The 18,159-nt window shown below is 36.7% G+C and overlaps 2 protein-coding genes across 5 annotated transcripts; both read left to right on the top strand.

Annotated features, from left to right (window-relative positions):
• Positions 1-1,756: 1,756 nt before the first annotated feature.
• Positions 1,757-13,361, top strand: LOC135944363 (uncharacterized). 4 transcript variants are annotated; one of them, XM_065491233.1, is made up of 10 exons: positions 1,757-1,885; positions 1,998-2,155; positions 2,491-2,581; positions 2,653-2,710; positions 3,214-4,115; positions 4,170-4,344; positions 4,401-4,701; positions 5,376-5,812; positions 6,886-7,272; positions 13,267-13,361. In XM_065491233.1, the coding sequence occupies exons 2-9, from the start codon at positions 2,067-2,069 to the stop codon at positions 7,248-7,250; spliced, it is 2,418 nt and encodes an 805-aa protein (XP_065347305.1). In that variant the 5' UTR covers positions 1,757-1,885; positions 1,998-2,066; the 3' UTR covers positions 7,251-7,272; positions 13,267-13,361. The 4 variants fall into 4 exon arrangements, with proteins under 4 accessions (XP_065347305.1, XP_065347306.1, XP_065347304.1 ...); XM_065491234.1 differs by lacking the exon at positions 13,267-13,361 and having other exon boundaries at positions 5,376-5,631; positions 5,683-5,812; positions 6,886-7,471; XM_065491232.1 differs by lacking the exon at positions 13,267-13,361 and adding an exon at positions 7,318-7,471.
• LOC135944364 (aquaporin-3-like) lies at positions 13,219-18,111 on the top strand. The gene is made up of 6 exons (XM_065491235.1): positions 13,219-13,361; positions 14,387-14,651; positions 16,163-16,281; positions 16,339-16,556; positions 17,640-17,764; positions 17,894-18,111. Exons 1-6 carry the CDS (start codon positions 13,275-13,277, stop codon positions 17,905-17,907), a joined length of 828 nt encoding a protein of 275 aa, XP_065347307.1. The 5' UTR covers positions 13,219-13,274; the 3' UTR covers positions 17,908-18,111.
• The last annotated feature ends 48 nt before the right edge of the window (positions 18,112-18,159 follow it).

The raw sequence follows: 18,159 nt of genomic DNA, 5'->3' as shown, positions 1-18,159 counted from the left end.
TACAATAGGCTGCGCTGTGCTGCGTTGACCGAAAACCAAATTGAAATTCAGACCTTCAATCTTGAAGGCCGCACGCGCCCAATTTTCCCCTTCGCGACATGCAAAGTAATTTAACATTATTTATAAAAGAACATTTAAACCGTCGCAATGGAATGGAGACAATCAATTTAAAGATGCGTGAAAATCCTTTAAGGTTTTGTTCGATTCCAAAATAGGCTTACATGAGAGGATGGACACACATATATTATTTTGTCCAATTCTGAAAATTTGAGTGAATTATAAACAAAAACAGGTCATAGCGGTGACAGTATAAAGTTGGTTGGCTTGAAAAAGTAGGATACGATTTAATACAGAGCTGGAACTGGTGCGCTTTCAGGCGTCGATAATTGCACTAATGTTGGAGTTAAACGTCTCGAGAGCTGCTCGCATTTATGCAATAAACGAGAGTGCATGCATGTCTACGCTGCAGTCGTCACATTATAGGAGATGTCATCGTCTCACCGCCGCCTTTCAACACTTGCAAATTGGACTTTTAATTAGCGCGAGAGCACAAACTGAACGAACTGGACGAATGGTTAGCGGAGATCGACGCGTTTTGGTGCTCTAATTTGATTCGTACCTTATACAACCTCACCTAAATATTTATATTCAGTGCGACGTCATACATTCTTTAAAATTCAATTAACGCAGAACGCTTTAATTTCTCCAAGTCAAAATGGTTAATAATAGCAGCGCTTCGGCAGCAGTCCGCACTTCATCGTCACGGGCATCACGCTTTTAGCTGTATTAAATATATAATTATTGATATAATTATGTATAAAACTCAGAATTTTTGCACATATTCCTAATAATGCACGTCAAAGTGCAAACGCAACACCCTATTTAAGAAAACACCTAGATGATTAATTTAAATCATTCTATTCTAAATCCGGTCGTTTCTATTTAATTCAAGATATGTAAATTTCTTTACAAAGAGAATAATTTCTTTAAAAAGAGCAAAAAGAGTAACATTACTAATGTAAATCCTTTCGGACCGTGAAAGATTAAAAATTTTGGTAGTATCTAATTGTAAGAACAATGAGTGAGGACCCCATTAATCTGTGGTTCTTGACGCAATATCTAATTGTGAGAAGCAGCATGCGCAAGAGCTTTTATTCTAATAGTATTTAAATATGTTTCAAATTACATTATTATATATGCTTTGCATTATTCATTCACAGCGCTAATGGTGAGCGGAGTGGGCCGGTCTTTTCAAAGGCCGTTCTGTTCCCGCACCACTCGCAACACGGCGCAAAAGCCGTGAATGAAAATGATCTCGCTTGCATGACGTTAAGGAGACTCTACTCTCCTTACATGACGTGTTGTCCAGGTGCAGGCAGCGGACGATGTCGCGCTCATTGTGCAACTTCTCGCCAGATCGAGCTCTATGCCGGGATGTAATTGTGGTGTCCTAATATTGCTCAAAACCCCAAAAAGATAGTTTGCCTTAAAACCGATAGGTGGCTAAACTTTTTAGAAAGGAGCTCAAGAGAAGTTAGGTGCTTAGGTAGTGTTCAGTTCAATTTCCTTTTAAATCCATTAAAATTTGTTGCACGCTGCCAAATTTCTTAGTTAAATAATATTTAATAGGCAAAAAGGAATGGATTTCCAGGAAAAATCTACTTAAATAAATATGTGCAAATCACAGCATTCTTTAGACCGGCATTCTGACATCACTTGGACATGGAACTCGCTCTTGCTCCTTTACTAAGTCCCCGAGTATGGAATGGAAGCTTAGCAGCTGATCGGTGTCCATGGTGTTGCGGTGTCGGTTGTCGGTAAAAGAGAGCGAAACTGATGCGCTGTTGCAGCAACTTGTGATGGTGTTCGCTGTTTAGGGTTTAGGGTGTGTTATTTGATTGAAGATTTTAATTTAGAGTTCCAAAATATCGATATAGATGACCAATAATATACCCCAAACAAGGAGAATTAATTTTCTTATTTCGATGCTCATTCAGGCTGGCAGCAAACGGGTGTGAGCTGTACTTGTGACTTGCAGCTTGCACCGCTCGTCAGTGCTCATCACAATGGCGGAACGGAAGAAAGAAGATGAAGAAGAGCATCACCAACCTCGCGTGGTTCGCGAGAAAACCCGAAATAGATGCAAATCCGAAATGTGAGTATCATACATCGAGATGAAAAATCGTCGGACTCTCGAACACTTGCATGACTAGGTTTTTCACGGTTTGCCTCAAGAATCTAGGAACGCTGTATAAGATCTACCTAAGCCTTAGGAGTCTTAGAAAGATGGCTAAAATTATGAAAATGCAGTTTTATAATTATGTACTTCCGTTTTTGCCTCAAAGAATTCAACACTATTTTGTAATAAACGGAAAATATTTATGATAACGTAATAAGCCCTAACATTAGTTGCGTTTATCTACGTAATTTTATATGGTTGGTTCATATATTTTTGTATGACCGTTCTCTACTCTTGCTGTATTTTTTCAGAACATCCCACATTCCACTTGCTCACCAAGACCTGATTCATGAGATAAATTCATCAGAAACAATGGCATGGCGTAACGCACAACATAGTGAGGTACGTAATGATTGTCTTACAATAATTTAAAAACCGTGACAGATGTGCACCAGACGAAATTTCAATTTCAGACAAAATACAAGCAGGTTATGGCTGACCTACACAAGCAGACGATTTGCAAAATTAAAGGTGAGATTTTTTAATTTTTTTGGATAAAAATCATTGTATAAACAAAAGATTCACAAAAGATTTTCATGTTGAGCACTTCCAAAAAAGTTATCGCAATCGCGGAACTTGAGAAAAAAATTGAAATTGTTTTTCAAATAGCTGGTTTAACTTACATGGAAAGGAAGATCTTTGAAATTTGTTCGGGAAAAAATTTGAGTTATGCTAATTGCAAATCAAACAAAAAACTGCTGTCAAGCAAGTAAGTGGCTTTATCCAGCTTGAAGCAGATAACACTAGGATGGCTAGTAGAGTAAAGAAAACTTAGTACATTCCATTTTGGGATAGTTATTATATTGATTTAATCTGCAGATCTAGTTCTCAGTGCTCTTATGCAAAATTAAACATTGCGTATAGTAGAGCTTTTAATATTATTGTGTCTTCTGTCATTGAACTCAATTGAAAGTGACAAAAATTTAGCAGAAGCTTATATTTTACTTAGCTTAATTTGAATTTATTTATTTTAGCACGGAACAAAGAAGGAATGGAGGGTGGGATGGTAGAATTTCCTGTGAGTCAATATTGGACTGCGCAAGAGGAAAAGCAATACGCAACCTCAGATGAATCATCAACTGAAGAAGAATTACCATGTCGTGCAGTTAGGCCCAAACGCAGACACATGTCAGAACAGTTAGATAATATCAGCACCTCTGGCAACAGCACCACTGCCAATATCTCTCATCCTCAACTGAAGTCCACATCAAATTCTCGCTTTGGTGGGCCTCAAGTGTTACCAACCGAGGTTACTCCCCAGCTCAACCCTCCCATCGTCAGTATTGAGTCACTGTACTCACCTCTTCCCATAAAGGCAGAAAATTCTATTCGTACACTGCCAGTTCCTACAAATCCACACTCTCAAAGTGGAAAACCTAATGCTTATGAGCTCTATGCACTTGGGGGTGGGATTAGTCGACCAATGTTACATATTGAGCCTCGCCCGCCGTTAATGTACCATGCACTCCCAAACCATTGGGCTCCCCCACCAAGCAACAGCTTTGAGACATCTGAAATGCACCATATGATTCCCTCTCTCATACCACGTCAAGTTCCTTGGTCAGTGCTACCCAGCACATCCTCAGGGTGTCCTCGCAATGGAGCACACAGACGCCTATCAGAAGAGAGAATCATAGACAGGATCAACCTGGCGGTTGATAGTCGTCTAAGAACTCCCCCAAAAGAAACTATAGTTATTACTGATGATGAAGAATTGGAGCTAGCTCCTGTAAGACGGAAGGGAGTGACTGAGCGGATAGGAAATTTGTGCATGTGCAATGCAATCTACATCGACTTTGAGATTGAAGATGGAGAAGGCTGGGAGATGCCACCCATTTGCGAGTGTATCACAGAACCATGTCACATTGTTTTCGGGGTAATTTAATCTTTCATTTTTTGTATTTTCCATGTTACTATTTAAATTTTACAGGAGACTAAAATGCCACCAGAACTCGCAGTGAAAATTATGGATTTAAGTAACAGATCTGTGAAAGAGATAGTTGAGAAATTAAAGTCATATGGGGAGATAAACATATCGTCAGGATGTAAAACCCGGCTGCTACTCCAACTCAAACAGCTCCTCATTGAGCAGGCAAACCTGGAAGGTAATTAAATTGGCTGGATTAATAATCGAGTTGAAACCCTCTCTCTATATTTGCAGGCAACAATCGCACAGCCAATGCTTCGCATTCAGGAGAAGAAATAGCTGGTCCAAGCAACATACATCCAAGTGAGCCCTCTGCTAGCTGCACACCATGGTCTTCACGCTTAAATGCGACACAAGAAAGCACTGGCGCTAGTTCCAGGTCTCGTAGCTTTTCAAGCATGATAGGGAGATTGTTGAAAGACACAAATACAAACAGAGAATATCAAAACCCCTCAAAGCGTATCAAATTCACCTTTGAGGAGAGTGATGAGTCTGATACAGATAGCAGTGAAGATTCAAGTCATGCTCCTCTCAGGTTGGTGGATATCAATTTTAAATTCTTCAATCTGAATACTAAACAGTCTTGATTTATGAAACAGCTACCATGCACTATTGGCCTTTTAAATATGTGCAAATTTAAATTTCATTCAAATACATAATTATTTGTTCATTAGCTTGCAACAGAGTGCATTCAGAAATATCACCTACGAAGAACCCCTTTAAAACCCTCAAACGCATGCTAAATTTCCAAACTCTCTTGGGTTAAAATCAAAGCATCTTTATCAACATGTGGAAATCAGAATGGAAACTTAAAATCAACAATTTTTTCAAATGAATCCTGAACGCACTCAACAGCAAATTTTTTTTTTTTAATATTAGTGCTAGCTTAGAGACAAATCAATTATTAAATAGAAATTATAGGTTGAAAACAGTCAGATTTAATCACTCAATACATAATTGGTTTATATTGAGTAAAAATATAGCCATCATTTGAATGGTTGTGTAACACACTTGGTAGTTTTGGATATATGCCTTTTCTTCCTGTTATATTATTTCATGTTACATCATGAAACCAGTGTAACGAGTTGCAACCATTTCAAAGCTTGAAGATTTCTAGCTTACAAATTATAAAGTTTGAAAAAGTTAACTGTTGATCTGAAACCTTTGATGTAAAACAATTGACCTAATGTACATGAAACTTGTTTCCAGGCAAACTCTGAATCACAACCTGCCACCATCTAACATTGTCCGGAATCGACTATACCCGGAAGACGATAAATTTCAAGAAACACGTCCTGTTAGAGCGACTAACCCGCCACCCCAAGCTGAAAATCTCTCATTGAGAGAATTTTTCATGTCTCCAGATGTATATCAGATGCGCCCAGAGAGAGTGTCACACCCACGACCTCCAAATACGATACTTAGTGCGTCACATTATTTTCAGCAGCCCCACAGAGTAACGCAGGTTGCCAACAACTTGAGCCAGGCTCAACTACGTTTTAATACTTGTGAACAGGCGGTGCAACTGCTTGAAAGAAACGGTGAAGATCCCAGGAAAATCAAAATGGCAAAAGATGGTTGCATAAATGCAAGAGAGGCTCTTGCTTTGTGTCGCAGACAGTATGATACAGCAAAGCATTCAGCGGGTGAGTCAAGTTTTCATTTAACACAGTATTCCTATAAGTTACCATCTTAGACATTATATTAAAAGCTCCATCTGGCATCATTGTTACTAAGACCTTTGAAATATGTATAAACAACGCAACAAGGGAACCCTGGAATCATTCTTCTTTTACCATGCATTTTTTGCCTTTCGTGTGTACACTTTTGTGGTGTTTTAAACGACTAGTTGAAATGTTACAATCTAGCATCTTGTGTTTGTGTCATGGGCTAAAAATATTTGTCCTGAAAAAAACTTGGAAATAATCAAAAATAGCCAACATCCGATTTTTGTTAAATCTTGATTTTATATAAGGCAAGCAGAAATAGACAACACTAATCAACGGATGTGTCATATTTTCATTGAAGTATATTGGAGACAACATAATGTCTAGCATTTCAATGAAAGACCCCTGTGCGAGGACAGTAGCACGAGCTGGTCTTTTTCTGGACTGGGCTTCCTCCAAAAGGCCCAAGTTTTCGCGATATGTTCTTTTTCAGTGGGTCGCCCAATTTCGAAAGAGGTGAACTGTTAAATTGCCACTTGCCAGTCTTCGTTAACTTTGAGTAAAGTTCGTGAAATCAATTTGTTTGTCACTAAATGAAACTTAGAAACTCAAAACATTCCTTGTGAGCATTCACAGGTAGGTATGAATGGCTGAAGTACTAATTGTGATTTACCGTTCAATACGATGAATTTTTTATTACATAATGTTTTCAGTTTAAATTTTGCGCTGTAATTTCTTCAAACCATTGGAATTTTTTACATTCTAGCGTGTTAATTCTGCCACAATATTCCTGTTCTCTCATGACAAATTTGAAATTCTGTCTTCTGTCATTAATTGATGCAGATGTCACTCGGTGTATTAAAATGAACGTTGCCATATGCATTCTGACCCAAAATTTTCAATGGTGCTAGAAATATGTTATGCGTAAAAAACGAGTGTGTACCATTTGCCCGACGAACCTTTTGACCGATGCCCGCTGACGCATAAAGCGCATGTACTTTTTGTCCAGACGCATCACGAAATATACTTTATTCTGTTTTCCTATGTTGCAGACTTTGCCGGAACATCTCATGGCTTGAATTTGTCTCAAACTCTCACCCAACCACCACCCGCTAAATGTGCCTCTTCTTCAGTGGCCCAATCAGCAGTTGTGTCCACGTCATCCGAGTCTACCAAACCCTCTGCTGCGCCATCCACTGAGTCTTCGGAGGTTGTTGTGCCCAAGGCGGGTTGCTCAACAGAGAAAGATAAGGAGGAAAATGACTTAGACTGCTGCATTTGCCTGGATGAGCGGAGGTCCATCGCGTTCATACCCTGCAAACACATGGTCTGCTGTGCAACGTGCTCTAATAGTGTTACCAACTGCCCTGTCTGCAGAAACAAGATCTCGGAGCGCATAACTATTTACCTCTCCTAGCTGCCCCACATCTTTCTGCCATGTAGGTATTGCTTGCCTTTTGTTTACATGTAATGTTTCTTTTTAGTATCAAAATTTCATAAATCAATTGGCACCACCAATAAATGATCTCTGGTCAGCAAAACTAACTTTGGATATATCTGTGCCACACCATGTAACCAGATACAAACACAATCAAATTGGCAAGACGCATCAATAAAGCAGGTTTTTCTGCTAGAGGATTATACTAGTATCAATTTGATTCTTTTACCATTCATAAGCTCACTGTCTAATTCTCCTTTGATTCAAATTGTTTTTTTTTCGTAAAGCTACTCTTTAAGTTTTCCAGGTTGTAAATAATAATCAGCTACATGGTACTAAAAGTTGCAATGACCTTTACAATTGTGCTTTTAATGAATGTGTAGCGCATCCTATAATATGCTCACTTTACAACTTTGATTGTTAATAGTAAAGTAGGTTAAATATAATCATTTCTCAATTTAATTCATCAAGGCTTTGAATCGCAGTATTAGAGCCCGTTCACCGCAAATATATATTAGAGGTATGCTGCAAAAATAATAAGAACATGTGATTTAAAAAAGTTGATTCTTGATTTTAAAGGAAATAATACATCATTAGGCTTAGGCAGCTTCTGTTGCAGAAATTAATTTTTATACCAACCAAAAATCAATGATTTGTGTAATTTCATCATTGTGTAATTTTGTCTTTTATTCACTAATTCGAGTGGGCAAAATTCAAAATTTGGTTCAATTAAGCACTTGCAGTCTCGACTTATGAGTATTCCATCACAACCTTGTAAATATTTTGCACATTAAAATGAAGTAACATACGTTCAAGTATGATGGGTTTAATGTTCATATATTCACGCCAAAACTATTCAACAGTGATTATTCGCATTTTGCCATTACTTGAGGGTGTGCGCCAAGCCAAGATACCCTCGTATTTTGCTAGGTTGTGACTGCATTTATCTGCTCCTTCAAGATTCCTAATACTATCCTCCTTGTCTAATAAGTGTCAGTTATTGATATTCAAAATAATTCCTTTCATGAAACCGCAGTGCCTCTATCAGTTGAGTGTTAAAATACTGGGCAACACATTCACTAAAGGGAACTGGTTGCTTGGCGTTGGTAGAATTCTAAGGCAATTGAGCTGTACTATAAATCATCAATTTGATCTACATTCCACAAGCAAACAGTTCCTCAAAATGTGTCCTGAATTTTCACTATAAACGTATTTGTAAACATCGTTTAAACTGAGCATCTCTTAATTATGACCGTTGCCTCTTTACTGGACTCTGCAGAGGCTCATCAGTTGGTGATAAAACACAAGTGCTTGACTTTAGCTTATATATAATATATTTTAATGTAAGTTCTTAAATGTATTGTAATAGCAGCGATCATTTTTAATAAGTTGAAAAATCTTTAAACTTAATGATCTTAAAGATTGAAGGCGGCATCTGCTGTAATAGCTTTCTTTTCGCAACTCAGTATAGATTATTACGATAAATGATCGGAAACATTTCTTAAGTTAACTAAATTACGTCTAGGCTTATCAATTTTGTATGCATGTATGGATCAATGAACAAAACAATAAATTTTTGATCGATGATCTTTTCAAATTTGAATTAATTATTTCAAAACATAACCCATATTTATATCTATTTCAATATTTCTTTGTTAGTTTGGAACCATAAAAATTTTATACATTCACTCTACTTTTTCAATTAAACAGTCAAATAATCTAAACCATAAGAAATTTCAAGGATCAAATAATTGCTTTTTAGCTCTGTGCTGATAAACCAAAATTGGCGAAATTCTGAGAAAGTGAGAAGAATAGCACGCTCTCGTACTGCAAAGCGGCTATGTTTAATAAAACTGCGTTTTTATTTTGTTTCTTCTTCTTTTAAACTGATTTTTCCAGTTTCAATCCGTTTCTATTAGGGCAGCAGTTGCAGCCGCCAGGCAGATACATGGAATTTTCATATTAGTATAGAGGCAGAATTGAATTTTTAATTTGAATTTTGCTTTTTGCTATAAGGATGGTAATTTAAAGATTGTGAATTTTTGTGAGGGCGGAGAGTTAAAATAATCAGAGGGAGGGCTAGTGGCAAGGTTCACGTGGACACAAGTCGGTTTTTTTTTCAAGAATCGCTGATTTAGAATTATCTGCACCTAATCCATTGGTATGTATTTGGTTTTAAGGTAAATTTAGTACTTCTGATGAGGCCTGCGTGGCCAAAAAAGCCGCTGTGCAGTACAAATGCTTGTTTTTCCTCAAACGATTTCACTAGTTATCTGTAGTAAAATCAGTCATATTCGATCATTTGCAGTTCATAAAATTACCTGCGCGTGTATTTCTTTTCCTGCATTTTGTGTATTGATTGAGGAGGTTAAATTATGTCATATAATTATGTAAGCTTTTTGACTCCAAGAATAGAACACAGATCATTGTGTCGCAAAGGGCGGTTGTATACTCAATCACAAGCAGGAGCAATTTAGATTTGGTCCCCAGCAATAAATGCCCTCTCTGCAGTTGGAAAGGAGCCATGCACGACAGTTTACAAACATCTAATTTGCATGTCCGGCGTCGGGCAATCTCTTATTCATACCGCCGATCGAATCTAATCGCCCCTTAATCCGCGCGCCTAATCCGGTCGTGTCGTACGTTAAATCGCTCCCTGCGCATCTCTCTACTGAGGCTTTTTCGGCAAAGGAAAGGGGTGCGTGAGTCCCGCAAGTGCGGGACGAACAAAGCAGTTGCGGTCGTTTGCATGGTCAGAGGCAGCACCAGCAGCAGCGGCGTGCCGTCTGCTATTTCAGTGTTCAATATATGCATAAATATAGTTAAGGCTTGAACCTGCTGCTCCGTTTCTCAAGCACAAAGTTGCGCGAGCCGGCCTTTGGGAAGGAGGCGCCACCAAATCGCACTCTACCGCATTTGTAACCTCAACTAACGACTGGTTAAAAACGTAAGTGCCTGAAATGTATATAATTTTTTTACTCTCGTATTTGGCTTTGTTTGGAAATCTAATTTAAATTTTATTAAAATTTATTTCAAAATTCTCGCACTTAGTTAAAAAAATTGTTGATCTGAGAAATGATTTTACGTGATTGACGGCGAATAAAGTAAGAAGCAACCGTCTCTACATGAAATATTTTCAATATTTTTATTTTCAAAATTAAAAATGGCGAAATAAACACTGATATAGGATTTAATTATCGTAAACTACACTTATCATTTGATTTTAGCTATTTGTGATTACGCTTATGTTTTAATTTTAGGATTACTAGCGTTATCTGCACAGTATTATTTATCTTCTCTCTGGCCCGATTCATTCACCCTTGCCTTAGGTTCAACAACCCCTCGAAGCAGTTGGCGCGCTCGCCCTTAAGCATTTGCGTGAGAGCAAACGTCTATGCCTCCATGAATGAAACACGATAATATATTTAAAAATGCAGTACGCGGAGTAAAAATTCACTTCCTATAGTGCATGGGTACAGGATAATAGATCAGGATACTACAACGCGGGAGCAGAGAAAAGACCCACAACATGAGTGCTTTTCACTTTCATAGGGTGGCATGCGTCCTTGGGAATTCCAGCATAGCGCCGTTTGCACGCGGTCCTATAGCTTATTTAGTTAGGCTCCTTTCATTTGCATAAATCGATAGCAAAGAAAGCCACACTCCCGCGAGCACAAAAATAACAAAGGCTATTTCCTGGATTTTGGAATGACAAATACTGTAATATTTAATATCGCTTCAAATTTTACTCACTTTCTGATTTAGATTGAGGCCAAGAGCGGTGAGAGTTTGCCTTGGCAATGGATCGTTTTTTCATTATATTTGTTAGCATGTTTCTTGCTCTTATTTTCTTTGATGGTTTTTTATGCATTGACTGTACAAGAATACAGAAGTATATATGATCCAAGAAAAATTCAATTCTTTAGACGAAATTGAATTTATTATATACTTATTCTGATAATTAAATCTGTTGAATCAATATAAAGCAATTAATTTTATAATTCATATGATGTTGAGACTGTGGAGACAAATCAATTATAATGACTTGACCAGGAATTCATGACGCTAAAAATCATGTGTCGATCAAAATTTCGCTACAATCTATTCTATTTTTAATTTTAAGATTACCACTATCAACTGTATTTATTTTATTGATTTACGTAGTAGCTATATAATTATGTATTATTAACTTGTATTTGTATGTTTTTCTTTTTAATATGTTGCATGGAAACAAAAAAGAGCTCACCATTCTGTTCGTAAAATTATGACTGTAAACAAAGCATCTCCTTTGACATTTATTGCTTGAATTATGAGCTGAGAAGAACTGTTTTAACTTTATAACGCAAAACCTTCCAGTACCAGGACACTTTTTTTATTCGGATGAAATGTCACCGTCAAGGAAGGGACAAGTTGTCAGGCACGATGCGGACACAATGTTTAATATTTATGCTGTCCCTTTCGTTAATGCAGCCCAAATAAGCTCACATAAGCACGCAGGCACAATCAAAGAGCCCTCTGTATACCGACTCTGAACAAGAAGCGAGAAACAAATTAAATTTTCAACAGCAGAGTACGAACAAAGCAAATATTAGCTTGGTAATTTAGTGTCAGCTTCTCTTTGGATACAAATTATTTGATGCTACCGCTAATTGCCCGCGAGAATTAATCACGCTCCAGAGAGAGAACTGTAAATGCATCAGTTCTATTTGAAGGAGCAATCGGGTGGTGGTTGAAGATGACATTTTCACTCTGCAATTTCGCCATCAAATCACGTCCGTAGTTTTTATTTTCATTTCTGTTTTTGTCATAATTATTCGAATCGAGCTATTTGAATTGAAAGAGCTACATATTTATTTTTATTAGTCTAATTCTACTCCTACAGATGACCTTATCAATATTACAATAGCTCAACAAAAATTTTTAAGTGTAATTAGCCAAAATCGAAATTAGAATACTGTGTATGTGCCTGATATACAGAAAGAAAATGACATATATTTATATTGATTTTTTCTTGACAGCTCAAGGCAAAAATAAAATGAAACATCCACAGCTTTAATTTTAAAGTTAGGGTAATCGATTATAGCTTGCATCTAAATTTAACTCTGTTCCATTACTGCTAAATTAATTTTAATCTGATACTAATGTTTTCTATATTGATGCTCAATGCGTCTGTTTTTATTGCTGCCTAAAAATATTTTGTTATTCTTTATTACAATTACAAAAAGACAGATTCCACGCGTCATGCGTTTTTAAAACATACAAGCAAACGTTACAAATTCGTCCTTTGTGCAAAACAACTTTTTATAAGAAAAGAATAATAATTTGCAACCAAGACCTAATTTAACTCGGCTGTGAACTGCGCAGTTTTTCTAACAAAGCAAAAATCTCAGTAAGAATTTCTTGTTTGTTGCATGCATATGAGGTGTCACGCATAAATTAGTTTTCCATGAGAAGCACGCAGGTTAGTCAGATATGACACACACATGCATGCTCGCGGCCTGGGCGCTTGTATGGCGTGCTTAGGGCTCATTACGGCGCACGCATTATTTTATCAACCTGCACATTTTTTCGGAAACAAAACTCTCTCGGGTGAAAGGGGTGGTTCTTTTTGTCTCACCCCGCATATGGAAAAATGCACCGAATAGGCTGGAAAAATTATTTTCATAAAGTATTAACGCCACGCAGCAGGAGGGGATCCTTTTATCTCTGGTTTTGGTCTGACGCCGCGCTGGGGGAAATATGTTTGTTTCGCGCGTTAAGTAGTTCAGAACGGTCGTCATTAGCCCAATATCCGTTCTGAAATAATATATTTCAGTTTTCCTGTTCGAAAGCGCGCGTGCACCCCTGCTGAGGGATACACACTGCTATTAACGGCATCGCTTTTCAGAGTCGCTTTGCAGCCCGTTATCACTTGGTGGTAAGCAGCTGTTGAGGACGCACCACGGAGCGCTGAGCTGAGTCGAGAGGCTAAAGACTGAAAACTCTGTTGTTGCAGGAATAAAAATGCAGCGAGTCTTTTCAAAGTGCCACACCGAACGTGTCTGGTTGCGTGAGTTCCTGGCAGAATTAATCGGAACCTTCGTGCTCGTGGTAAGTTATGACAAATAATTTCAAAATATGTGTACGATTTCGGTTTTAACTAATTAAGAGCTCATCTTCGTTTAAAAAATAATTGTGTGTGATTAACGATGAACGTTTATCGTCTGAAGCTGATCATATTGTGTCAAAAGCACCAATAAAAATTATTGTTCCAAAAAATGTCACTATCAGTTTCAGAGCGAATTCTAGAATAACTTTTTATAAATTAAAAAAATATGTAACAAATTTATTATAAACGAGAAATAAACAAACAAAAGATACCAGTGAATAAATTGAGTAAATTTCTTTACCTAGGTTAGCCAATGTGCCTGATTTCGACGCTTTAACCAAATATTTATGGTCTAAATTCATTAATTTCTATAGCTTCTGGTCTCAATGTTTAATTTGTGTTAATTAATCTTTTAACGAGGGTCCGAGTAAAAGCTTCTATTTTCTTTAGATAATGAAAATTTCTATGACTGCTTATTACCTTTCCAAACAATGAGTTTCAGCGAGTTGATCGCTATAATGCTACTAAAAGCTTTATATCTCACAAATGTCATCATATTATGATATTAATTTTTAATTATAATTATTTTTTGGAGAAATTGAATTGATATTTGGTGCTTTTTCTTGGGCAATTTTAAGTCATTTCAACACCAGAAGGTGGTTTCTTTCTAAATTGTACTCTGAATACTTTTAATCTTTATAATAAAAAAATACTCAAAAAATACTGATTGGAACTTTAAATATTTTCTAGTCCAATACAACAAAAAATACCAAAGCCCACTGAATGAAATTGCCCCAATCCACTATTTTATAAATGAATTTAATTTAAAATAACCTATTTACAAAAATATTTTTGGGCAGTGAATTCTTCATTGCAAAAGGGCACAGACCGACAAGGCCTAACCTTTAATCTGTCATAGAAATCATTATTGTACTGCGCAGTTCTAATTTGATGCAAATAGTTTTTACATGATTAAAATAATTTCAAGCGATGAGATGACAGAGGAGCTGATCATTTTACTTACAAGTTTATAGGAAACAATTCAGTGGCGCAGGCGGTGCTAAGCAATCAGAGCCATGGACAGTTTATCACGATAAACTTCGCCTATGGTTTTGCCGTGACCCTGGCCGTACTGGTTGCTGGAGGAGCGTCCGGCGGTCACCTCAATCCGGCAGTCACCCTCTCGCTGGCTCTCGTCGGCAAGTTTCCGTTCAAGAAGATCCTGCACTATATGCTCGCGCAGTACCTGGGCGCCTTCCTCGCCGCCGCTTGCACATACACCGTCTACATAGGTGAATAAACCAAATTTTTAAATTCATGGCTGTAATTGTTGAATCTGAGCTAGATTTTTTGGTCGGATATAAAAAAATAATTATCGAGGGATGTAATGCCTATGGTAGATTTGGGGATTATTTTTAGAGCAGTATTATTTCCAAAGGGTGTTCTTTTTAGATTTTTTGGTGCGTATTTTGCGCTCACAATGACCTATTGTTAGATGCAATGCAGCTTCCTAAAAATAGATAATCTCTAAAACATACCTATTGTGCGTTGTTGAAGTCGTTGATGCCACTCTCAAATACTGAATGAAGTATATTTGGTTGTGTGGTCGCGACAGGGTGGAAAAGTAACGGATTTAACTGACGAAACTAATGCTTAAAAATTTGATAAGATTTTATTACAACAAGAAACATTTGGAGATAATTTTGTTCGTTAAAGCAACTTTAAATTTTAAAAAATCAAGAAATCTTATCAAGTTCAATTAAGACCTATGTTAAGCTTTTATAATAATCATATCTTGAAAAACATGTAATAATTTGTTGAATTATTGATGTCAACAATGCAATTTTGCCCAGCCGTTCGCGTGGGAGGTTATATGAAATTTTGCATTTCCCGATAAAGAGGGAAAAGATTCTAAAATTGGAAATTTCCCGTTTACTTTTACAGTTAGGAAGCAAAAATTAACTCTTGTTATGGGTTTGTAAATTTTGCTCCCTAACTGTACAAGTAAACGGGAAATTTCCGTTTCCATCCTGGCAATTATTACAATTTTAAAATTTGATCATGATCATGAATAATTGTCAAATCGGTATTTTCAGCTGTATTGGCTCGTTATCATAAAAATTATTTCAACTTATTGTGTTTCTTAACCAAAATTGGCCATAATGGTTAACTGCATATTGATCTTTAACAATTTCAAAGTGACGATATAGCATATATTTTAAATGAAAAAAGCATATATGTCACGTTCACCATGTCATTCTCTTTATTTTTACCGTCTTGTCAAAGCCTTTGACATTTTTATCACGATGTTTTGTGAGTTGGTGTCGACTCTTTGCAGAAAGTGCACGCCTATAGTAGGCAACATCACGACGCGCGTGTCACAATTTTGCATACATTTCAGTTAACCGTTTGATGTCCTCTTTAAGGCACCCTTGAGGTAAAAAATATAGCCTTACTTGGCGAAGGAGAGCTGAGAGCTTTAATCAGTTCGATTATCTACAGTTACACATGACGAACCCTCTCTATATTCTACCATGCGACCCCATTACTGCGCGCAATTCAAAATTAAAATAACCAATTTTACATATTATTCAAATCTTTTTATGGATGAAATTTAGAGTTAATTATATAGATCAACAAAAATTTCAGTAGTGGTATTACCAAATGATTGATATGCCTAGTAGGTCATTCATGAACATTTTTTGCGGTAACTTTTCTATTTTTTTTTTTGGAAAATGTGCTATTTTTTAAAAATAAATAATTTATAATAAGATCCTCAATATTTCTTTATAATATATTCTAGATGCGCTGTTTAACTTCGATGGAGGCGTCCGACAGATCATCGGACCACAAGGTACTGCAGGAATTTTTGCGACCTACCCGCAGGAATTCGTCAGGCTGGAGGTCGGATTCGCTGATCAGGTAAACTATCTATTCGCCGAGCTAAAAAAGATTTTGTCATGTGCGCTTGATGTATAGGTGATCGGAACGGCGATCCTGCTGGCCTGCGTGTGCGCTATTACTGACCAAAAGAATTGCAGCGTCTCGCGAGGTTTGATACCACTCTACGTTGGCTTGACGGTGGTCACAATTGGCATGTCTATGGGCTTCAATTGTGGATACGCTTTGAATCCAGCCAGGGATTTGTCACCTCGATTCTTCACCGCCATAGCTGGATGGACGTTCGACGTGTTTTAGTAAGTAGAAAATTTAAAAGGCATAGTTTATAGACCCACAGAATCACAATTTTGCTGTTCAACCAGCAATTTGTACCAACTTATAATTTGGAGGCTCTATTAGGGAAGTAGGAGGCAATTAAAATTTCATAGAAATGAATTATTTTGTCCAGAACCTATTCTTTTTATAGCAGGTAAGATTAGCCGTGACTGTGCCGCAGTAAAGGGGTAATATAGTTCACAACAGGTCATGCAATTTTACCGCAATACAGTGTTATACATATCATTTTTAGCATGCGAATTTATCGATTAATGCTTATTTACTTCGTGAATCAAATTCAATTTTTTATCTTGATAAAATTTTGTAAATTTTAAAAGATTCTAATTTTTTTAAGTGGGATGCTGAAAATTAACAAGAATATTTGTAATATCAAACCTATTTAAGCAGGAATTTATCTCTTTAGGTTTAATTAGCTTGATAGTTAAAAAATAATGGAGTTTGTGTAATACTCTAATTTATATTTTATCTTGTTTTCGTCGTGTAAGTAATTCAATGATGAAACCTGAAGTTAATTTTCGCTTTATATCTTCCTTTAATTTTGTTATTTTTCTATTTGTAATGACCAAAATATTCTAAGTACGCATCAACGATTTTATTTTTGATTATATGTAAGTTGCAAAAATGAAAATATAATTTGTAAATGGAAAAAGTTAAATATTTACGTAGGAAGCATTGGTGCATGTTTTAAGTGACACACCCTGTCAAAAAAATCTGCGAACTTTTTTAATTTTGAGAAGTGTTAGTTGTGTTATGAAAACGGGAGGTATGTATTGTGGTACACAATTTTTATTGTTCTACATAATGGCTAGTGTCAAAGATGGACATGTTGGTGATACTCATCCTTCGATCCCTGACACAGTTTCATGCATAATAATTAAATCTCATTCAATACTTTATATAAATAATATGACACCGAATCGCACCGATTTACAAAGAGCAATTTGATTATATTCTATGACTAAATATTTAGATCGTGTGTGATTATAATGCCAAAAATGAAGATGATTAGTGTTTGATTAAAAACGACAGACACGTTTTTGCAGCATTGAGCAGTGGAGTTGGGTTCCGATTCTGGGGCCCCACGTCGGAGGACTTTTGGGAGCCCTGATTTACACACTATTCATAGAGGCACACTGGCCCGACGACGATGTACTTCCTGAAGTAGAGGGTAAAAAACCTTAAATCTCTAAATCAGTTATTATTGTGTTGTGCTTGCGATTTTCGAAGCTGCTGCATAAAAATACTTTTCAGTTTCCGTGTAAAATCACCAGATCTGATTTGTGTTTTGCTCTTTCAGACGCCAAAGAGTAGGAAGCGCATGAGTACAAAGTCGAGTCTGAAAAAATCAACACCACTCAACACTACAATCTAGAACTTCAGCATTTTGTCCATTATTAAAAAGCAAAGTGTTTTCTTAAAAATGATTTACGATCACCATGCGTTGATTTTTTTGTTTTCATTTTCTGATATTGTTATGTACAAATAAATAATTATAATTCTTCGTACATAAGAGTGCCTTTGGTTTTCATTTACACTGCGGAGCACTTGTTTTCTTACTTAGCT

Source organism: Cloeon dipterum, chromosome 4 (assembly GCF_949628265.1).
Source record: "Cloeon dipterum chromosome 4, ieCloDipt1.1, whole genome shotgun sequence".
Taxonomy (NCBI): Eukaryota; Metazoa; Arthropoda; class Insecta; order Ephemeroptera; family Baetidae; genus Cloeon; species Cloeon dipterum.
This window is presented reverse-complemented; position numbering and strand designations above follow the sequence as displayed.